Source organism: Pteronotus mesoamericanus, unplaced genomic scaffold (genome assembly GCF_021234165.1).
Source record: "Pteronotus mesoamericanus isolate MK-2021 breed Mesoamerican mustached bat unplaced genomic scaffold, CSHL_Meso_final scaffold_54, whole genome shotgun sequence".
In the NCBI taxonomy this organism is placed as follows: domain Eukaryota; kingdom Metazoa; phylum Chordata; class Mammalia; order Chiroptera; family Mormoopidae; genus Pteronotus; species Pteronotus mesoamericanus.
Window position 1 is genome coordinate 65,838,941 of NW_026555321.1, and position 24,304 is coordinate 65,863,244.

At 39.2% G+C, this 24,304-nt stretch overlaps 1 protein-coding gene across 1 annotated transcript; it reads left to right on the top strand.

The window, feature by feature from the left end:
• Positions 1-7,816: 7,816 nt before the first annotated feature.
• On the top strand, positions 7,817-22,112 carry ZFAND1 (zinc finger AN1-type containing 1). Its single transcript, XM_054595214.1, has 8 exons — positions 7,817-7,904; positions 10,370-10,412; positions 11,359-11,398; positions 13,653-13,780; positions 13,869-13,960; positions 14,741-14,862; positions 21,526-21,681; positions 21,779-22,112. Exons 1-8 carry the CDS (start codon positions 7,850-7,852, stop codon positions 21,947-21,949), a joined length of 807 nt encoding a protein of 268 aa, XP_054451189.1. The 5' UTR covers positions 7,817-7,849; the 3' UTR covers positions 21,950-22,112.
• The last annotated feature ends 2,192 nt before the right edge of the window (positions 22,113-24,304 follow it).

Sequence of the window (24,304 nt, forward strand, 5' to 3'; positions counted from 1 at the left end):
AGAAATTGTTTTATTTGTTATGTGAATTATGGAATATCTTACCTTTTATTTGTTTTATTTATTTCCTGTATATTAGTGAGATATTGCCTTGAGAATGCTGTGTTATAAAACATCCCAAAACTCCAGGACTTATAAACATAAGCATTTATACTGAAGCTCACAGACCTGCAGGCCTATGGAAATTTGGCTGGGCCAGGAAAGGCTTGTCTGGGTAGCTCTTCTTCACACTGTGGGTTGACTGAGCTTGGCTCCATGTTGTGGGTTGGGTTATGGTCCATTCCATGTATCTTCATTCTGGGACCAGGTCGAATGGCATTGTAATAAGTTGAAAAAATTACGATAATGAATGAAACATCAGTCCAGCCATCAAAGTGGTTATAGCCTGTAAGGTTACAGCCTGTAAGGGAGAAGATATGCATAAAAACAATTATAATAACATTTAGAAATAACTATGTTTAATAGAGAAGTATTGCTAGAACATAATAAGAGTCCAAAAGAAGGAGTGACTCCTCAGTAGTGGGAGGAATAAAGGAAAGCCTTAGAGAGGAGATGAAATTTGAATTTGGCCCTCAAGCTTGGGTAAGAATATGATTTGTACAGATGGGGGAAAGTACATTCCATGACAGAGAAAGTAGTGCAAGACCCAGAGATGAGGAAGCCAAGGGCATGTACAAGAAACTTGTAATAATTCAACTTGGTTCACACATAGACGAATTAAGAAAAATCATTCATTTATCCAATAAAAATTTATTTTATATTTAAAAGTAGACTCAGGACAATTAAACTACAATGGACGGGAAAAACAGACATGGTTCTTGTCTTCATGGAGCTTACATCTTAGAGGGGGAAGCAAACTTAATCAAGTAATCATACAAACAAATACCAAATCAAATCTGGGATAAATGCTTTGAGGGAGACATGAAGTGAACGTAATACAAGCAGGATGTGTCTTACTACTAGAGAACAAAGAATTTCCTAAGGAAAAGATACTTGAAGTGGCAGTTAAAGGAAAGCACAAACAAACTAGATCAAATGGGGAGAAGAGCATTCGAAGTAGAAGAAACAGCAGGTATAATTGTCCTGTGGCCATAGGGAGCTCAGAGTTTGAAGAGGCATGTGAGAGATAATGAGTGAGAGACAAGTAGGTTGGGCCAAGATTTGAAAAGCTTTAAAAGCCAAGCAGAGGCATTGCTCTGTAGACTATAGAAGCTCCTTGAAGTTAGGGATCAAGTCTTATTCAATCTGTACCAAATACAGAATAGTATCTGATATTCAATAGATGCCCCAAGCACTTTCTGAATTAACTTGAGTGCAGATGTTATTATATAGCTAATAGAAGCCACTGAAGATTTTTTTGGACAGGTATATTATACTGTCTGGTTAGTGCTGGTAAGAAAAGTACATAGGAAGTGCTGCCAGAGTAGGTGCATGATGTCCTGGAGGACTGAATTTTACTAATGCAGTCAGGACTTTCCAGATGAAATGATAACAAAATCACTTTATGATTATGAAAGGATAAGAGAGAAATTACATTATAAAGGGATAAAAAGTGAAACCTGTTTTCAAAGCTGATCTGATTAAAAGAATGTATTTAAAGTTGAATTTTTAAACATAGCTTGCCAGGACCCATCCAACACCTTCTAAATCAGACCCAGAGTTGGGTATAGGCAGATGTATTTATTAACTAACACTCCACCTGACTCTCATTTTCAAGAAAGTTTAGGGAACTGTAAAGAGAACACTAAGAGAAAAGAAAAGGCATGTGCAAAAGTATGGACAAATGAAAGAACCAGAAGTTATATTCAGGAAATGGTTGGAGAGTGGAAAGTCCAATGATAGGAATTGTGAAAAGCATTACCAATAAAGCTATTCCTCACTAAGCTAAGGAATCTTATGAATAATGGAGAACCAATGGCAGAAGGAAGTGAGTTATGGGGGAGGAAATAGGAAAATTGAAGAGTACAGGTTTGAGAGACATTTCTGTGGCACAACTGACAGTTTATTGGCTACTTCCCTGGGAGAAGTAAGAAAGGCGAGGTGGTAGACTGCCTCCATTAGGGAGGGGATGATATGGTAGGAAAGCATTCCATTTTAGACTGGAGTTTTACATGACAAATGACACCAAGTGAGTATGTCTAATCTACAGATGGAAATAGAGACCTCCAGCTTGGGAAAGTCCTTGTGACTGAGAATATGGATGTGGATGGGTGTCACTGAAACTCTTGTTGGCTGCAAGAACAACACTGGTGTTAGACCAGTGGGGTCAGACTGGACCTTGGTTCAGCAAACTTGCTACTTGAGTTCTGGCTAGGAAAGAATTCAGAGTCTAGACTCAAACTATAACAGAAAGTTTATTTAGAAAGTCACAGATGTAGAAGAAGTGAGTGGTAGAAGAAATTGGCTCAGGAAACAAGTTGCAGGGACAAAAGAAGGACCTTGGAGCTTGGGAGAGAGGAAGAAAATGGTATTGTGCCTGGTGGGAAGAAGAAGGGGTAGGAAAAGACAGGGCATACTCCCAGGAGGGCAAATACTCTGGGTCCTCCACCCTAAAAGCTTTTAAGTGAGGAGAGTTTAGGAAAGTTCCCACAGGATGATCTCAACAGACTATTCCTCGGCTTTTCCAGGTGTGTGTTTTCAGGGTTGTGGTCTCCACCGACTGTCAGCACCAGGGCAAGGCGTCATTAGTCAATAGAGCTGGGCCTGATGTCAGCCACAGCACCATTGTCTGGTTTTGGGACCTTGAAACTGAAACACACCTGAAGCCTAGATTGAGTTGATGTGGGCCAGAACCTCATTGTCCTGGAGTCTTAATGCTTCAGGGGTGTTCTCTGGCCGCCTTGTTCATTCTCCCTCTAGGGGCTCTAACCCACATGCTAGCAACATGCTAGGGAAGGAAATATCAGGGAAAGTCTGAGCTGCACGACGAGCTGATATCCTAGGGGAGGAAATGTTACCCTGTGGGTGAGGTCCTTGTTTTCCCAGTTTGCCATTGATGGCACCTGGGGCTTTCTACCCTGGTGACCCTCTGTGCCTGTTTCTGAACGCATACCCATTGAGGGGGAGCCCCAGATACTATTATTGGGACAACACCCCCCTTTACTCGGGCCCCCCTGCTCTAGGTTCGTTTGCCTACCACCCTTGAAATTATGGCTCTTAATGGCAGAGTTTTGTGAAAAGGAAAGGAACTATTTATTCAAAAGTTATACAAGCTTTGATTAATGGCTAAATGTCTCCCTTAAATCTGAAAATCCCTTTAAAACACCCACCAGTTAAAACACTCACCAACACACACAGTCCTACCTTCCCCTCTTTGCCCAGTCAGGGGTACTGTTTTTCAGAAGAAAAAGATCAGAAGTCTAGAGCTCAGCTAGGCAGGCCTCTCACTGTTCCCAGCACCATCCTGTGTTGCTGAGATCTCCAGTTCTTAATTTAGAACCATGTGACCTCATAGCCCACTATCAAGAGCCCTTTCTCCCCTTTCCTTCCTGCATGGTCTTTGCATTGTTCCCTCACGGCATGGAGCAAACCATCTCTGAGCTCTCTTGACCACTTGCTGTAAAAAGGGCAGGGGGGTGGGCTGCCTGCATGGCTGCTACATCTTGCTTTCCTGCTTCCTAAGACGCGTGGTCAAGGGAGCCTCCACTTTGCTCCTAAACCCACATGGTTCAAAGCCTCTAGCATGGCCATGGGTGCCATGCCTCCATCCCAACCCTGGCGGGAATCCTCTCCAGCAACCCCATCTCCTACTCCAACTCCCTCTGCAGACTCTGCTACCGGTGGAGCTCCCTGCCCAGTTACATGCTGGGTTAAAGTTATACCAGCCCCCTCGGTTTGTTGCTATGCAAAATAACCATCTTTGCATATGAGGTATAAAGCTACCCTGCTGTTCTTGACATGCAAAATGATCCTCAAATGGCCCTGCTTCCTGTCTATATGAAGCTGGCTGTATTTATTTTTATTTATTTATTTATTTATTTATTTAGTTTATAAATCATGTTTATTCTATTACTGTTGTCTCAATTTTTACCCCTCCACCCATCCCACCCTCGCTCCCCACTCCCACAGTCAATTCCCATTCTGTTGTCCATGTCCATGGGTCATCCATACATGTTCTTTGTCTAGTCCCTTCCCCTTCTTACCACCATTGTCCTCTTTCCCCCTCCCCTCTGGTCACTTTCTGTATTTATATTCAGAGTAACTCTCAGTGGCCTTGCTCCAAGTCCAGTGTGAAGCTGACCTATTGTAGATATTCAAAGTAACTCACAATGGCCCTCAGCCTACTGTGACGTGCAAAATAACTTTCAATGGCCCTGCTCCCTATCTCCCATCCCCCTTGGCAGCCTGCCTTGGAGCGGGGTGAGAATATCCTATATTTTTCTTGGACACCCCAATTTCTGGACGCCATTACAAATTCCCTTGCGGGGAGCACCTAGCTGCACCCTGTTACATACCTGGCATATCGTCCTTGCTCATGTCTGTCTAACTGCCTACCACAGAACCATAGGAATTTCCCTTGTATGAGGATGTAAATTGATAAAGGGACCAAAGACAAAATTATGGGAAAATAGGCATATTCAAGTAGCACCTAGAGAGAAATAAACAAAGGAGACTAAATAAATAGGGAAGAGCTAGCAACTGCAGTCTTGGCTACTCTAATTATTTGATACTTGTGTCCCCAGGTTAAGTGAGCTGAACAAATAAAAATATTTCATTATGATTAGACTGATAAAATATGTATTTGCCACCTACTTAGAACATTCTAGTAAATTAGAATTTACTTAGTAAGTTCTAGAAAACAGTAACATTCTAGATAACCTGCAAGTGATTGACACAATCAGCTAAAATAAACATACAGAATCTAAGTAAGCCACTAATTCTTAGATTCAAGAATGCCTGAAGTCTTTGCTACTTGGATTTTAGTCCTGACTCTTTCACTAATTTGGGCAAATCATTTAATATTTATGAACCTGTTTCCTTAACTTAAAATAAACAAAGCTGCTTTGGCTGGTGTGGCTCAGTTGATTGAAGCAATGTCCTGTAGACTGAATGGTTGCGGGTTTGATTCACAGTCAGGCACATACCCAAGTTGTGAGTTCAATCCCCATTGGACTGCATAGAAGGCCACCAATCGATGTTTCTCTTTCTCCCTTCCTCTCTCTTTAAAAGCAATGGTTGGACCGGGGAATGCTAGGGAGGATGAAATAGCTAGGTATTTTAGGTGTCTTCCAGGTCTAATATCTAAATTGTCTCCAGAGATCCAAGCAAGTCTGAGATGGATTTCTTAAATAGATTTATTCAAGTGCAAATTCTGAAGTAATGAAGTAACGGGTGTGGAGTGAGGTTCAGAGCAGGGTGCAAGCTGAGAGGCCACGGCCCCCCTCAAGCCTAGCTGGGGGCTGGGAAAAGCAGCAGCTCGGAGATTGAGAGTCACTTTGCATATTAGTAATAGCAGGCTAGCTTCATAGCGTGCATGGAGCCAGGAAGATGGGCAAGACTTTGATCTGTGATGTAGCCAGGAGGCAGCTTCCCTTCCCCGCGCCCCGCCCCCTCCCTGCCACTGCCTGGTTACAGCGTCAGTGAAGCTTGGAGCTGGTTCGTTCCATGCCACGGGCCACGCCTGCCCAGAGCAACTATGGCAGCCAAGAAAAGCAGAGAATAGAGGAGTGCTAGCAGGTGTAGGCGACTGAAGGATGAGTTGGAAATAGGGTTACAGAGGAGGTTCCAGGTTGGGATTTTAAAAAAAAGGTGGGCCACCCTGGCTGATGTGACACCGTGGATTGAGTGCTGCCCAATCAGGGCACATGCCTAGGTTGCAGACCAGGTCCCCAGTAGGGGGCATGCAAGAGGCAATAAATCTTTATTAAAAGAAAAAGAAAGGGCGGCTGCCATGCAGGACTACGGGGAACAATGCAGGACTATGCGGGAAGAAAAGAGGTTAAAGAACTCTTGCTGGCAGGCCATGAGGAGGTGCCACGTGGTTTGGATCAAGAACTGGAGATCACGGTGACACAGCCCGTGGTGCTGGGAACCGCAGAGAGACCTGCCCAGCTGAGCTCAGATTACTGGGAGGAACTGGAAGAAGTAAACTGCGGATTTGTTTTTTCCTTCTGGAAGGCGGTACTTCTGACTGGTGTGCTCTGAAACTGGACTGACTGGACAAAGAGGGGAGGGCAGGACTGTGTGTTTATGAAACTGGAAAAGCTGTTCAGGCTGCTTGTCACCTACCAGACCCAATAAGCAGTGACAGGGATTGAATCTATATGTGCACTTTATTCAGATGGCCAGCAATCTGAGAGGATGGCGGGTTTGTACCCTAATGGACCATCCTGCATTACCCTGCAAGCCAGCCTTTTTATAACTGAGAGCGAAGTGTGGTGAGGGGTTTGGAATTCAGGGAAAGTTAGATAAAAGAAAAAAAAAACTGCATTCTTGTGCTGGGCAGTTGTCTCTCCCTGGAACACAAAGTCCCAGATATCTCCAGCTGTGCCCCAGGTGGTCGGTAGGTTGTCCTTAGTTGCCTTAGCTTTACCCCAGGTGGCCATCTGTCTCTTCCTGGAACACGAAGGCTGAACGTCCCCTTGATTGCCTATGGCTTCTTAAAGAACTCAAAGATCAATCGCTATGATTTCCAGGGTCAGTGTGGGCCGTATCTGAGCTCCTGAAGCAACAGCTTTTTCCACATGCACTTACTATTTAGGCTTATCAATTGCCTGAACCTAAAAGTTTCCAACTTTTGAGTCCCCCATCATTTGTGGGTGTATCTTCCTTTCTGAAGGGAGTGAGAGATTTAACAGTACAATTCTGCCATTTTTCTAAACGTGTATAACTTGTAATTAAATAGTTAATTTCCTTTTTAACAAACTGGCATTAAGAGCCATAATTCCTACTGGCAGTGGGCAAAGAAGAATCACAGCACAAAAAGGCGGCGGGGGGGGGGGGGGGTGTTTGTGTAACAATGATACCTGTTTCTCAAGCCCACCTTTCCCCCTTCCTCAATGAATATTGATTTGGGACAACTCAAAGTCATACAGCAGGCATTTGAAGACCCAGGGCCATACAGGAGGCACTGACTACTTTTCCAGTTCCCGTCATAAATAGCTTTATCACTTATGCACTGTGACTAGAGTCAGGTGAATGGCATCCATTTGTACCTCACCTAGAGGAGCCTCTCCTTCCTTGGTTCCTTTGAAGTAGTTCATCAGGCACGTGGAACTCCTACATCCCAGCAGACTCCCAGTCAACTCGCTTCAGGTGGTTGTGTAGTGACTATGGGCTAACAAGCCCTCTGCCGTTCACTATACACTCGGGAACTAGACTTTTTCTACCAAAAAAATTATTTAAAAGGCAAGAGAAAATAAAAACAAACCTTTATTTATAAAAATGCCTAATGTCTTCCTCACAAGGGGCATTCACTTTAAACTATATAATCAAGTTACACTGGTGTAGGACGGATCAGGAATCGTCCTCTAAATACCCCTGCTGGGCACTGTGCTGGTTCCTAGAGTTATACTAACAATAATTTAAAAAGACAATCCTTGCGAGGCCTTCTGTGATTCGGGTTGCAGCACGCAACCCTCCAGGACAGAAGTTGAGTATTTCCTCAACGACTGCACGTGAGGACTCCGGTCTGTGAAAAACACGTACAATCCTCCCTTCCTTTGGGTTAGCTTGGTGCCCAGTCGCAGACACTCTTCGCGCTCACAGAAGTTCCACCACCTCAAGCCCTGGCCCCGCCCCCACTCGAGGGCTCAGCCCCTGGCTTCTCCACGTTCCCAGCAAGCGCCGCGCGCACCGTGCGCACCGTGGCCTCGCCCCTGCGTTCAGCCCCTCCCCTCGTGGCGTTGAGGTAATGGCGGAGCTGGACATTGGGCAGCACTGCCAATTGGAGCACTGCCGGAAGCGAGGTGATGGCAGAGTCGGTCCCGGCTCTGGCCCCCCCGGATGGTGGCGGCGGTAGAGGGGAGGCCTGGGTGGGCGCGACCTCCATTGTGTGCGGCGAGCTGCGCTGGCCCTTCTTCTGGGAGATTCGTAGTCTCCTTTGCGTGGTCTCCAAAACCCAGCGACTCCTGGAAACACACCTGGGCGTGCACCTGGGTTTTCGAGCGCGCTCGCCGAGAAGGCGCACGGGGGGAGGCTGGAGCTCCTCGCTGGCGCTGCCGCAGCGCCCTGGGGCAAGCCTCTTCTCTTCCCCAGACTTCTTGCTTAATCTGTTACTTATTGTCAGACGAAGGCAGCGGGCGAGATCAGTTGTAACCTGGTTTCACGGCCTCTCGAGACGACCTTGTAGCGCGACGCGTTTAGCTTTTAACGTATTCTCAAAGGGACTTTGATCCCCAGACTCTTCTGTCGGGTGACGATGTCTCCCAGCTCTGGCAGTCTTGCATTCCGATTGTCACCCAATCAGCAACCATCTACCGAGCAGCTAGTTTGAGGCTGAGACTACAGAAGGCTTTTCTTAGAACAGCCTACAGACTGGTATAAGCTTCATTTTAGAGCATTAATAATGTGATCTCTGTCTCCTGAGCTGGGAGACCCGTGGTCCACAGAGCCCATCCACTAGCCCGCGCAGGGCAGTGTGGCGCAGGCTTTAAGGATTTCACACTTCTTTTGCAGGCACGCTCCTGAAAAATTACAGCACACAGCAACCTCAGTCCTTGGTACCTGGGTTTCAATTTCCAGTGTGCTCTCACATTTGGCTCACACTACAAAAGTGTGGCAAATAGGTTTCATCTCCCATTGCAGCTTCTTCTGTCATTGGCAGCAAGTATCTGAGTCTCTGTTGAGAAGCAATCTGAGGTTCAGCCGGGATCAGTGGGAGTGCCACAACTGATGAGTGATAGCTTATGTGGGCTGTGGACAGAAAGACAGCATCCCTACTAGGTAGGCTTTCTTGGTATGAAGCATGCGCACAGAATCCTGTAGTCAGAATACCAGTGACACCAGTTCATTAAGCGCAGTTCCGAGGTGAAGGAAGAACCGTATTTGGGCCCGCACGTCCCACAGTTACCCAGGGGTCCCTTTCGGTTATAAGATCCCTTCTTTCTGTTGCCTATTGAGATAACTTGTAGAATGAGATCTTCGCAGGAGATAGGGGGCGGGGGAAATTGCAGCTTTCTCCAAAGTGCACTGTCTTTTCATTTTGTAAAAATGGTGTGATTGGATGTGTCCAGCCTTACTTGGCTATAAACTATAATATGGAGTACGTTGAAACCAATTTAGAGAGTAACTGATTGTATCTGGTGATTAATACTCACTTGCCACATCCGAGAATGGATACTTCCCTGCACTTTCCAAAAATTCTCTTCCTAACTTAGTTGTTTGTTAGTTCTAACTTAATTTTCCCCAATATCAAGGAAAAACATAATTCAGGATTAAATTTTGCAGTATCAATCTATTGAATTTCTGGAATTTCTTTAAAAACATCTCGTCACCACAGTATTTTTCTCAGAGTGAATATATTCAAGACAATTGTTGTAATTATCTTTGGGAATTATAGTTACTATCCTACTATTTATATCTTTTACATATATCATTTGGTTTTTATCACTTTGTGAAGTAGATATAGCATATAGCATAGATATATACACATATACACACAGACACTATATACTTATATCTATATTTCTATATTACCTAGTAATAGGGCTTTGGTTTTGTGCATGTATACATATATACATGTGTTTCTAAATATATAATACACTATACTATAAAATATATATATTTTTAAGATTATTTACTTTTAGAGAGAGGGGAAGGGAGGGAGAAAGAAAGGGAGAGAAACATCAGTGTGTGGTTGCCTCTCACGCACCCCCTCCTGGAGGCCTGGCAGGCAACCCAGGCATGTGCCCCGACTGGGAATGGAATCAGCGACCCTTTGGTTCGCAGGGCAGCACTCAGTCCACTGAACCCCACCAGCCAGGGTTATATTTCTATATAAAATTTCCAAAGCTCTACTGTTAAGTAACTTGCCTAGCATTGCTAAATTAGTATGCAGTGAAATCAGAATTGAAACCAAGGTTTTTCACTTAAAATACAGGATTTTTTGCAGTATGCAGTCCTCAAAAACACCTACTAAATCTGGGAAACAAAAACAAATACCCCGCCACCAAAAAAAACCCATAATTTTTTTTTGGATTTAGTATGCTACTACAAGTAACATTTATCTCCTGATGATCTAGGTATTTTCTCCCAGAAGTAATTGAGGTTGTGATGGCTTTTGTTTAACCACTACTTGCTACACTAGAATATTGGTCAAAAATGAAAGTTATTCTATGGAGGTGGTTCAGGACTTGGAGATTCCTTATGCTCAAGAAAACTAAATCAAAACCAAACACTGACCAGTGCATGTAACATTTTCCCTCAATTTTAGATTTCCTTCCATTTGTATGTGATGGTTGTTCACGAATATTTTGGTAAGTTACGTTTTTATGTGGGACTTGAGAGTAATTTTAATGTTTGTAATATAAAGTGTATTTCTGAAGAGCAGAATGAATTAAAACAGTTCTTACTTTAGCTGTTGATATTTGATACTCATTACGATAATCACTTGGAAAAAAGCAAACAGAATAGTCATAAGCCCTGACTATTTGTGCATATATTTGGCTAATCTTTCAACTTCATAGATGGCATTATTTGTGTGTGATTTTTCTGTGTGTGTAAAACTTGTATTTGTGTATTTTAATTACTAGGAGAGAACATGTCACAATATAAAGAATGTGGGGGAAAAATCCAGTTGTGATTATTACTCTTTATTTTAGTTAATAAAATGAAAATAGCCCAACCCATACATTTCTTCAGTTGGATCATGTGACCAGTGCCCACACATAACATACAAAGTAAAACCTGGGAACTAACCAAGGATTTTGGAAAATGTATTTTCTTTGCAGCTACACTTTGATGAATCAGGCATTTAATTTACTAAACAAAGCACTGAAAGAATAAGTTCTTTTCAGAAGATAATTCAGAAAGATTTATTAGCTGTAAAGTAACACATTTTAAAATCATATTTTAAGAACTAGAGCACTTCTTTGACCGTTTATTATTGATGGGCTTTAGAAATAAAAGGAATCAATGGATTGTTTGTCTTCTCACACTTGAAAGCACATCAGAGTAAAGGTAATTTAGAGCGGTGAATTGTTTTTATTCACATGGAAGTTGAATGGTTTTGCTTTAAAACTTTTGAGACAGTAGCTGCTCTATGTTTATCTGGTATTCATTTATCCCTATACGTAGAGTTCTTAATGTAGCACAAGTGTAATTAATCTTAAGGATACTAACCCTTGAAATATATCAAATTATTGCAGTTATCTTTACATTATTTGATTGCATTTAAATAAACACTTTTTAAAATTATTTAAGCCTTGAACACAGAAGCAGAGAGTCACACAGCTGTTCTGAGGTATGTTAATAGTTCTCCTATCTGATAACATTTGTTTTTATGTACTTTTCCTCAGATATTGAAGAGATTTCAAACCATCAGTGTATAGCAGATTAAAATTTGGCATACTAAGCTCATTATGCAGAGGGTTTTGCTTTATTTATATTTTTCTCAGTTAAAAAGGAAAATTGGTCTACTTGGTATTTATACATTTTTATTCTCATAATTCTTATTTCTTTACATTTCAGTTCAGTTTGGGTGGCCTACTTCCAGCTTTAGGCCCTACATTTATAGATCTAAAATTGAATTAACACCCTCATCATATATTCCTCCCAGTTTTCTTTGCCTCTGTGCTAATCTTTACTGGTGTCTGGCATTAGGATTGTTCTGACTTAGTGAACATTGGACCACCAGGAACGAACCTATGGTCCAATAAAATCCCATTCTAATTCTGACCAAATGGAGAGATTAAGAGAAGGTCTGGCAGATAGGAACCAAAATATCATTTTTATTATTGATAAAGGATAAAATGAATGATAAAGTTTAGTGAGAGCCCAATAGGTCTGCAAAGGAAAGCCAGAATTAGGCAGATTGCCTGCTGGTCACAGCAGTGCTGGGCCATCTTAAGCCATCTCCTTGAAATCCAAGTTTAGTTCGAATACCAAAAAAAGGAGAAGGCTGAATCCACCACACGCCAAGTAGTTTTCTCAAATTTGAGCTTCCTTGAGTCAGAAAGGAGAAGGAAGTTAAACTGAATTCACTCAGTTTGGAAAGAATCATTTGCTTCACACTTTACAGTGGATATTTATTCCTCCTCGCCATTTACCTAGCACTTTACCAAGGATTTCTACATCTGTTCTCTCAATTACAGAAAATTAAGTTTAAATGAGCTTCAGTCAAAATCTGGCCCTGTGAAGTTTAGGGGATTTCTCTGAGGGAACTAAAAATTAACAAACATGTTGGCATTACGCAGGATTAACTGGAAGGAAATACTCATTTGGAGTCCTATAGTTAAACATACTAATGTTTCTTACACAGCTTGTTAATCTACCCTGCGCTTTCCTTTTTCTTATGATATTATTTGCTTTCCTATGAATGTCTCTCACAGAATGTCTCAAGTAGATCTTTTAATTAGTGAAAAAAAAATCATTTACCTTAAGACTGTTGGAACACATTTGGAAAAATAGTTAATTCAGTTCCAACAAGATGTAAATATGATTGATATAGAGGGATGTCCTTTGATTGTAGATTTCAAGCAGTTATTTCCATAAGTTCATGCAACTCTAGAAACAGTTACTTAATACCGGTCCCCCCCGCTAATCCCCTCCCCCCCCCCGTTTTTTTTAAAGTTTACCTTAAGCTCATTCACTTTTATGACTCACATTATTGTCTGTTTTTGCTAAGTGAAAGAAATCCAAAAAGGATTTTTTCACAATTACAATAAAAGGCAGAGAGTGAAAGTAGCGTTTAGCATTTGTTTTGCAGTGAGCCATTCACTGAATAGGCAGCACTTACCTGAGCTGTGAGAGTGGCCCCACCAAGCTCCTTCCCCAAGAACCACGCTTGGCATCTCAGCATTAAGCCCCCATAGCTTTGAACTGCATCTGAGCATCTGGGAGACCCATTTTGTGGTCTGAGAACACTAAAAAAGTTTTCCATATAAATTAGTGGTAATTGCTTCTTTGCTTTAAGCCATTTCAGCTTATGCACAGTTTCATAGGGATGCTGAACTACTTTCGAATAGTGGGGAGCACCTGTACTCAAAATAACCTGGCTGATCTTATAACATCTCATCTTCCTTTGATGTAATATTTGCTGGCAATACAATATTAAATAATCGAGAATATAGTATATCATTATGAAAACTGTCTTTAACCTTCTGTATCATGGATAAACATAATTTTTACGTGTTCACATGTATATTTAATTACTTAAGGTTGATGTAGAAAGTAGGTATGACTTGCCAGTTGAAGGCTGATGATAAGGTGAGTACCTGAGTGTATTACTGGAGGCATCTTTGTATTGGACTGTTACAAAGTAGAAGACTAAAATAATAAAGAGTAACTGAGTAGTTATTTTAACTTGACTTGGAAGATTAAGATACCACCATAGGCAAAATATGAAAATGTACAACAATCAACACAATAATTACTTCTCACAAATATTATTATAATGTTTTGTGTGTCTAAGTTGCTCTTATAAGTTTAAGCAACCTTCCAAAATAAATTTGTGAAATATGCCATTCCCCCCCTTTTTTTCTTTTTTACATTTCCAGGTAACTACAATCAAGGAGAAACTGAAGTCAGATACGCATGAACCTTATCCATGCTCCTTTAAGGACTGTGTTGAAAAAGAGCTTGTACCAGTCATCTGTCCTTACTGTGAGAAGAATTTTTGCCTGAGGTAATCACTCAAAGCATTAAAATTCTGTATATCTGTTTCATTTTGTACGCAGATACTTGAACTAGTGTCACTCTTCTATTGCTCATAGACACCGTCATCAGTCAGATCATGAATGTGAAAAGTTGGAAATCTCTAAGCCTCAGATGGCAGCCACTCAGAAACTTGTTAAAGATATTATTGGCAAGTATCAAGAAAGCTTGTTTCATTGTTTTTCTTATTGCTATATACTCTATCAGTTCCAAAGTGCCTGCTTCTTATGCCAGCTTTTCAGTATGGAAGGTGTTAACAGCCCCTATGGTTGCAACTTGCAATAGATTTTGATGACATTTTTGTATCAGTATTTCTCACGAGACCCATCTGACCAATTTGGAAATTCCATGCAAGTTCCCTACCAGGTAGATGTTCTCTTGCTGGGCCACTTAGATCAGATGGTTAACCATCACGACTAGAAATGGTATTCATGAGGTTAAAGTAGTGGTTTGTAGCCTCTCAAGACTAAATTTTAAGCCTAGTCCGCTGTCCTGTGAATGCTACCGATAATCTCAGGTACCAGGAGAGAATGTATCTTTATCTTAGACCAGTCTCTCTGCCAACGTACTCATTCAGCAGAATTTTCATTCTCTGTTAAGGATACTGAAAATGTATTAAATCTTCTTTATTAAAATCTTCTATAACCAAATCTTAAAGTTCTCTGTAGAAGTGTTAGTGATTGGATTACGTAGGCTTAAACTGGAAAGAAGCACGTAACAGTGAGTTTTTTTGATGTGGAAATCAACCTCAGTGGTATTTTTCCATTGATTATGTAAATGTAACACCTACACAATGAATGTTGCCTATATCTCCATTGTGTGTAATTTCTGTACATTTCAGGGCCATAATAAATAAGTAATAATTAATAAAACTCTGGAAAATGTAATATAAATATTCTTACGTGCTTATATGCTTATTCTTGTTTCTTAGATTCCAAGACAGGAGAGATAGCAGTTAAGCGACGGAAGGGTGCAAAAAATAGTGCAACAACTGCAATGGTAGCATTGATGAAATTAAAGATGCATGCTGAAGGAGATAAGTCATTGCCACAGGTTGGTCTTAGAGTCTTTGAAAAACAAAAATGTTTAGATATAGTTGAAGCCCCTCTCTATTCCTCCCTCCCACCTAGTAACAACTAACCTAAGTCTGGTATGTGTCATTCTTAGTGTTACATGGTGTGTTGCTACATAAATAAATGATACATAGTTTTTTGAGGTTTTTCACTTTATAGAAATAGCAGGGCACCGTATGTATCCTTTTTCAGTTTTTTTCCACTTGTCATCATGTTTTTAGCATTTATTCACATTGAGCCATTTAGTCTAGTTTGTTCATCTTGATAGCTGCATATTCCATAGTATGAATATGAAACATTTATTCATTCTCTTAATAAACAATATTCAGAATTTTTCCAAGTTGGGTTTTTTTTTGCTACTGTGAATTGTTCAACAGTGAATGTCCTTCTATGTACGTGGGAACATTTCTCTAGGGCAATCGCTTTAAAGTTCCATAATATCAGTTACATTTTATACAACAACCCAGTACATACATGCATACCTTAACATGGTTTCACCTAGCCTTACAACTGTGTTACATACTCTTGATTTTTCTTTATTCTGTTTTATTTTGAAGAGCATTGATTTTATAACCCCTGAGATGTGAAGTTATATCTCACTGACATTTAAAGTTAAATTGCCTTTTGACAACTGAGGTTCAGCTATATTGCATAAGTTTATTGACTGTTGACTTTCTTCTGTATTTGTTCATATCTTTTCCCCACTTTTTCTGTTGGGTTGTTTGGTACTTTTTAAAAATAAATTTATGAAATTCTTTAGATGTTCTGAATTTTTTTTAAGATTTTATTTATTTTTAGAGAGAGGGGAAGGAAAGGAGAAAGGGAGAGAAACATCAGTGTGTGGTTGCCTCTTGCATGGTCCCTCCTGGGGACCTGGTCCGCAACCCAGGCATGTGCCCAGACTGGGAATCCAACTGGTGACCTTTTGGGTGGCAAGCCGGCACTTAATCCACTGAGGCATACCAGCCAGGGCAGATGTTCTGAATTTTTTTATTAAATGTTGTACATATCTTCCCTTAGTCTGCGGTTTGTCTTCTCTTTGTTTTTTATCTCTTTAGTAGTCCAGACTTTTAAAATTTTAATACATTCAAATTTATTAATGGTTTCTTTAAGACTGGTACTTTTCAAAATAAATTGTTTAAGATATTTTCTTATATATTCCATTAAAAGTTTTCTTTTACTTGATTATTTCATTTAACTCTTTATTCCATTTGGAAATTAATTGTAAATAAGTAGAGGTAAAGATTTCCACAAGTACAAATACACACCCATACTTGGATGTATTACCTATTGTCATAACGTAAGATACTGAGATTCATTCTTGTAATTACACCTCTGTCACCCACCATATTGTTCCATACATGTGAGACTAATTTAGGAATCTCAATTCAGTTCCTCTTTTTCTATCCGCACGTCAATACCAAACTGTCTTAATTATCATGGCTGTATAATGAGTAGGACAAATCTCTCCACTTTATATTTTGCTTTCAGCTATATCTATTCTTGACCATTTATTCTTTTGTAAAAATTTTAGGATCACTTTGTCCTGTTCTGTGGAATTGTGCTTGATAGAAGTTGTGCTGAATTTTCTATTAGAATGGTTTACCTCTTTAGAGTTTTGACTCTTCTCATCTGTGTTATGGTCTATCATTCCCATTTTTCTTTAGGTCTTCTTTTCTGTCTTTAATATCTATAATGCTTAACATATATATCTTTGCTTAGGTATTTTCTAAGCACTTCATAATTTTTGCTGCTACTGTAAATAATAACTTTTAAATTAATGTTTTCTTAATTGGTTATTGCTGGTTTTTTAATACTGTCCTTCTATCCAGCAAAGAGACCTCTAATTGTTCCCACAGTTTATAAATTTTCTGGGAACTTTTCTAAGCAGTTATTATTTTCTGCAAATGACAGTTTTGTGCTTCAGGGGTTTTTTTTTCAAATTTTCTTTCTGCTTACTCCTCCTCCTTTTCATCATTATTTGTCTTAATTCATTGGTTTATCTCTCCAGAACAATATTGAATAATATGGGTGATAGTGGGCATCTTTATCACATTTTTAATTTTAATCCAAATGATTTTGAAGTTTTAACATTAAATATGATCTTTATGTTTCTGATAGTAGCCTTTTTCAGGTTAATGATATTTCTTCCTATTCCTAGTTTGCTAGGAATTTATATCATAAATAGGTATTAAGTTTTTCTATAAGTTTTTTCCTATATCTAATAAGATGATCATGTTGAGATTTTTTTCTTTATAAATGTGATAAATTATGTTGATTGATTTTTTTTCTGTTGTTGAATCACCTACATATTCCGAGATAAACCACTCGACTCATATATATATAATTCTTTTAAAATTCATTGCTACATTGATTTTCTAGTATATTATTTAGTGTTATTTTGTGACATTAGGAGCCAGATTGTACTTATAAAAGTAGTTGGGTAGCTTTCCATTTTCTATTCTTCAAAATAGTTGTAGAGGTGGGGACAAACCTTCTTTGTTCTTGAAGGTTTGTTAATAGTTATCACAGTCTTTGAATTTACCCCTTTTTGAGAGGAGAATGTTTAGTACTATTTCAAAATATTAACTAGTTCTTGGTTTATTTGGATAATCTACTGCTCCTGAAATAAGTTTTGGTAAATAATATTTTTCTTAAAAATTCCCAATGTAGATTTTCCAGTTAACTGTTGCAGTTATTCAACTTATTTTCTTACGTTCCAAAACCTCTTCTGAGTCTTTAGTCATTCCATTTCATTCTTAATATTTTTCACTTGTATTTTTCTTTGTTTTCTCCCTGAACAGTCTTCTCAGAGGTTTGTGTTTATTTTTTTTATATTTTAGTCTTTTCAGAGAACCATATTTTGATTTTACTGACCTCTGTATTGTTTCTTTGCTTTCTCTCACTAAATTCTGCTCATACATTATCATTTCCTTTTCTTTTTTATTTTTTTGTTCACATTTTCTCTGATGTTCTTTTTTCAACTTTTCATTCAGTGGTGAACTTATCCATTTTCAACTTACTTGTTTGAATGAGTTTTTTAGGTAACTGTAATTTGACACAATTTCAAACACAGAATAGTTGCAAGAATAGTGCAAAGAATTTTTCCATAATTCTTTACTCAAATGTACCAATTACTTACATTTTGCCCTATTTACTTTATCATTTGCACTCTCTCTGTATACATGTCTACATATGTGTGCCTTTGTTTGTATGTGTGCGTGAATACTAATTTTTTCACCTGCTTAACTATCAGTTTTTGATACAGATGTTTTAAAATCTCCTGTAGATGTGGTGCTTGTCAGGTTTTTTTTCTTAAAATTCTAATGGTTTTGCTGAGTTGTATATTATCAGCTGTGTGGAATTCCTTCATTGTTATATCTTATTTATGAATTTTGCCTTAAATGCTATTTTGAATTGTAATAGTATTGTTTTACTAGTTTTCTTTTAATATTTAACTATTACATCGGTCTTCATCATATTCCGTTTTCTTTGTTGTTTTGTTTTAGAGTGTCTCTTATAAGCAGCATATAGCTGGGCTTTGTTTTTTTAATACAGTTTGATAGTATCCCTCTTTTGTAGGTGAGTTGAATCCATTTATATTTATTGTGATTACTGGTACATTTGGATGTATTTCTTCCATCTTAGGGTTTTTGCTCATCATCCTTTTATTTCTCTTTCCTGTTATCTTTTGAATTGATTGAATTTTCTACAGTTTCTTTTATTATGCTGGTTTAGAAACCATTGATGGTAGTCGTCGTCTTTTAGTGATTATCCTTACTTACTATTCCTTTTTTGAAGTTTTTTTGACTTCCTCAAATCTATCTTCTAATCAAGTGAGATTTTTTATGAGAGATTATAGAAATTTATCCTGAGTTTTTTATTTTAGAAACTTTATTTTTTAATGTTTATATTTGTTATTAGATATTTATAGCCTTTCTTCTTTTATTTCTGCCTGTTTTGGTTTCATAGCTTCTTGTTACTTTGTCATAGATATTCCTTAATTTATCTTAATGTGCATCCTAAATAACTTTAAAGTTTATTAATTTTGAGAGAGAGAGAGAGAGAGAAACACTGATTTGTTTTTCCACCTGTTTATGCTTCCATTGGTTTAGTCTTGCATATGCCCTGACCTGGGATTGAATCTTCAACTTTGGCATATTGGGAAGATGCTCCAATCAAATGAGCTACCTGGCCAGGGACCTAAATAACTTTTTTTAAAAGTCTTTTTTTTCGAGTCTAGTTATTTTCATATTTGATTTGTTTTGAAATTTCAGTTTACAGATTGTACATGTTTGTGTTGAACAGGAGGTTCTTTCTATGTCTCTTACTGCTCCCACTCTTTTGCTTTTCCGTTTCATTTTTACATTTTGGACTTTTTTTTTTTTAGGTGAGGCTATATTTTTTAATATTCTCTTTTCATATGTATACTAGTATTAGTATTTATTAGTATGATTTTGGAGCAGGAACTACTAGGTGATAGAGTAGTTCCCCAAAACTTGAATTTCCAATAATTTCTATTTTTTCTTTTAGTATTCATTATATGTAATAATATACTCCACTGGTCTTCAACAAATCTATATTCTTTAGTGCTGGGATGGGAATTGTCTTGATTCTAATATTTCTTAAAATAATTGTAATCTTTCTTCTACAACTTAGAGATGCTCCTCTTATATCAAAAATTTTATTGTGACAATAACTGGTGTGTAAAGCTGTTACTGAACAGAGTGGGATTCAGCTGCCTGTGGCAGAACACAAGCGTAACACAAAAAGTGGTGGGGAAGCAAAAAACTTTTTATTAAAATGTTGTGCAATATGGGGAAGTACTGGCTCCAAGCCAATCTATTCTGCAAAACATAGAAGCGAGCCATCCCCCCCGCCCCGGTACCAGAATCAGACACTCTGCTCCATTCTTAACCTGTCCTCCTGGAGACCAAGGCTGTTAATGCAAACAGGTTTCCTCCTGTCCAGATTCAGGCTCTTTTTCTCCCTGAGTGTGCACTTGTGGGGCCAGCGTCACCATTGCATTGCAGCAGCTTCCTCCCTGTCCCAGGATGGGATGCTCTGCCAAATCACTGTAGCCTTCATGCGAGGGGCTCCATCCAGGGGGCCCCCGCATCCAAGCTGGTCACGCCCTTGATGTTGGTGAATGTTTATAGCCTGCGTGTCTGTGGGCTGCTCTCAGAACAAAAGAATGGGAGCACAGTCCAGGAGTTGTGCCATGTGGTGTGGAGCTACAACGTCCCATGGGCTGTTGCCAACAAGATGTGTGTCCCAGTAAGCCTGCTCCCAACAGGGTGAGCAAGGGCAAGGCAAGAACCACAAGTGGGCCTGGTATCCACTGGGTCCCAGGAACACTCTAGCCCACCCTGACTGGGCAAGCGAGGGGAATGCAAAAGGGGCTGAGACTCTGCGCCTTCTGGTTAAATCTTGTGCCCCAAAATCCTGCACGCTGTGGGAGCATCCAGCTTTTCTAGCCAATCCCATGGAATAGACAGGTGCATGTCAGCCTCTGCAGCTTCTCTGCCCCTCCTCCCATCGTCATGATCCGAAAGTGGACAGGAGGATTTTGTAGCTGTGCGCAGGGGTACAGCATCTCTGCCTGGGGCTGAGTATCATACACTCATTTGTTTACTCTCACCCAAAGAAATGGAGTCATGTGCCTGCTGCAGCTTCAATCCTGTCACCTTCAGCACTTCCTGACACCTCTCCGGGTACCTCCCTTTGCCCAGTGACCTGGCCAGATCCCCCTGTTACAAAGTCAGTACTTTTTTAAAGCTATTTTTAGGAATCAAGTGCTATCCAAGGCCAAACACTGTTGCCCTTATTCCCTTTTTTCTGTGTGCATTTATTAATTTAGCAAGAAAATACAATATAAGGGAGTATATAGGGTATAGAATATTAGAGGAACCATCCAAATCTATGAGTCCTTCTTTTTTATTGATAATGGTACTTGTCTGTTTTTCTTTTCTTTTTGTTTTGTTTGTTTGTTTGTTTGTTTTTTACTTTATTCTCAAAAGCCCTGCTGTCTCTAAATAGTTGTGAGGTCTTTCGCATGAAAAGACATGTGTTATGTTTCAGGGATCTTTCAACTTCAAGTGACAGAAACTCGATACCAACTAGTTTAATCAAAACAACTTTTATCCCTTATGTGATGGGGAGTGGCTTTGATCTGGTCTCTAGGAATGACTGAATTCCAGGAATCAGATGCAGTTGAATTAGTCCATTGTGCCCTTGACGTCTCTGTCTGTATTGGACTCATTCTTTCCAATTTGAGGAGACTTTTTTCCACATTATTTCAGGAACAGCAGAGAGGCCTGGAGGATAGCTGCAGGCAATTCCAAGTTTAATTCAAAGACTAAAAACTCTGGAGAAAGAGCTCTCCCTTTCCTCCTCCACCTTTTGAATGTGGAATTCCAGGAAAAGACCTTGGTTGGCCTACTTTAGATCACATACCTGTCTTTGTACAGATCACCCTGTCAGGGTCTTGAATCCTATTCCCATGAATTTAGGTGGCTGCTGGGCTACACATTAGAGGATAGTCCCTCTCTGACTAAGAGAAGAGAGGAAGAGATGTCACCAGACAAAAACAGAAAACTAGTTCATGCATGTAATCTGTATTTTACCTTTTTTATTTTTACAGACAGAAAGAATTTACTTGCAGGTTTTCTTACCCAAGGAAAGCAAAGAGAAGAGCAAACCAATGTTCTTTTGCCGCCGATGGAGCATTGGGAAGGTCATCGACTTTGCAGCTTCTTTAGCCAGTCTCAAAAACAACAATAACAAATTAGCAGCCAAGGTAACAACTGGTTATAATAACTTTTCCCTAGAAGTTTTAGGATATGCTACATAAGCATCTTTGTTTATTTTAATGTGCTTTATTTCTCTTTTAACAGAAATTAAGGTTATGTCACATGACTTCAGGAGAAGTATTACCCTTGGATCATACTTTGGAAAGCTGGATTGCTAAGGAGGATTGTCCTTTATATAATGGTGGAAATATTGTCTTGGAATATCTTAATGAGGAAGAACGGTTTTTAAAAAATGTTGATTCTTACTTGGAATAGTCATTCAAGAATTCAATGAGGAAAATTCTATATGAAGTCATTTCTTTTCCTGTAAATACTATATGTATTTTTATTTTTAAAAGTTGCTTAAATTTTTTTCCATTGTGTCATAATGTCCATTTTCAGTTCTCTGTACATTAAAGTTTTTTGTTTTAAAGTTTAACTATGAATTGACACTCAATTATTAGCAAATTGTTGTATTTAATTAGCTTTTAGTAGACTGTGCTGTAATAATGTCTCATTGGGTTGGTATGAGCTGTTAATTGACATCAGCATCTGCACTGAATGTTCAGGTGTCCTTTTTGGGACATTGCCATTCTTTTGGCAGAGGAAGAAAGAGGTGGCTCTTAGAGGGTACGTGTATCACATTTGCTTTAAGCAAGTACCATGGCCAAGCATAGCACCCTGGTGCCAGGCAGTATAGCTTTACCTTATGCCTATCATAATGTATAAATTGATATGTGTACATGAATCAGAGGAACTGAGAGATTGTGTCATTTACTCATCAAAGTTTTGGACGAGGAATCTCAGGCTGAGGAAGGGGAAATGATTTCCTTGGTGTCATTCAGCTGCTGTGGGGCATATCTCTGATAAAGGTTCTCTTCTAGGGAGTTACCACCTTTTTTCGTTTGTATGAGTATATTACAAATGAGAAGAAAGATGAGGTAGCTAAACTTCAATGCAATCTCTTTATATCTAACAAAGCAAAAACATGCCAAAAGTAGACACATTTTACAGACAAGTTAATGCTCTGACTGATATATTCCATTCTCAGTAAAGGACTGCTATGTAGACGCAGCAGAATTGATTTATTTGTTCTTTGTCCCTTTTCTATTTTAATTGTCATGGACATGTACAATAGGTTTAGGTTTAATTAAAGGAATAGACTCAGACTGTTCATTTTATCTCTAATATTTCCTTCATGTTATTTTCATGCAAAGAATGGGGATAGCTTCTTACTTACATTAGCTGATGATTTCATTTATTAGTGTAGTTATTCAAATACCTACTATGTGTAAGGATTTGATTCTAGTTGCCGTGGTAACTACAATGCAAAGCAGTGTGGCAAGTAGCAAATGAACAGAGGGATCGTAAGTGTAGCTCTGTTCCTATAGCTCTTGTATCACAAACTGTATGACCAGAAGTAGAAATAATACTTAAATCTATTCCCAGACACCAGAAAGTTTTAACATAAACAAATAACCTTAGCGTGTGTCATAATTACTTGTACATGGTAGGAAGTTAACATCTGTCTCATGAATATAAGGCTAAATTTAACAGAGAAAGTTCCAATGCAAGTGAGAAGAGGGCACGTAAGGCTGGCAGAAACTTGAGTTACACCAGGAGAATGTGGAAGCAGGCCTGTCAATGGCTAAATAGAAGGGAGACCAGAGTCATGGAGAGAAGGACTGTGTCAGTAGGCGTCCGTGGTAAGTTAGGTCCATTTCCAGATAGTGGGGCAAACTGGCAGACACAAGTACCAGCATCCTCCAAGGCTCCAGGGACCAGCCCCAGCATGAACAGTCCCCTAAGGAGAACAGGTTGCAGGCAAGAGAAAAGCTCCCCAGCTTCTCATTTCCAAATTACATCAGTCAGCTTTCTCAGCTTTCCTTTTAGGGCTCTCAGTTGAGTACTCTCAAAGAAATTTAGGGTTTGAGTGTTCCCAGCCCCGCCCTAGTATGTTTCTATCTCCTTGCTGACAACCAGAATTGTAAGTATAAAAACCACAAATAGTTCTGAGATATCACAGAAACATCAGTTACATTCCCTATGGTGTCCTTGGGCCAATGTCATGATGTGGTACATGGAAATACAATTTATGAACTGCAGGGTTATTGCAGTTTTTAAAACAAAATTTTCTTAGTTTTTAGTTGACATTCAATGTTTCAGATATTGACTGTACTGCATGTGAAAGATTAACCTATGCAAGTAAGATTTTCTAAAACTTTAAAAATTGCTTTAACAATTTTTGAGGAGCAAACATCATGATATAAAAATACTACAAACTGTCCGTGTTGCAATTTAACACAGATTCTGTCTTGATTACATGAAGGATCTACTGAAGTGGTTATATGTTCAGAGACTACCAGATCTGTAGGCTTAGTAAGATGGTTAGAGCCAATTTTTTTTCTTATTCTTTTCTTTTTCCTGTATACTATCAGGACTCCCTCTTGGTGGGAAATACATAATCATGGGAGTATGTGGGCTGAATTCCAAAAAATCCTGATGCTTTTCCTTATTCCTGGCAGCCAAGGAACATGCATATGACCTCAGCTGGGTCAGTGGAATGTCCTTGCTCTCTGCTGTGAATAGGGACAAGTGTTACAAGGGAGGAGAAAGAGAGTATCAGTGACA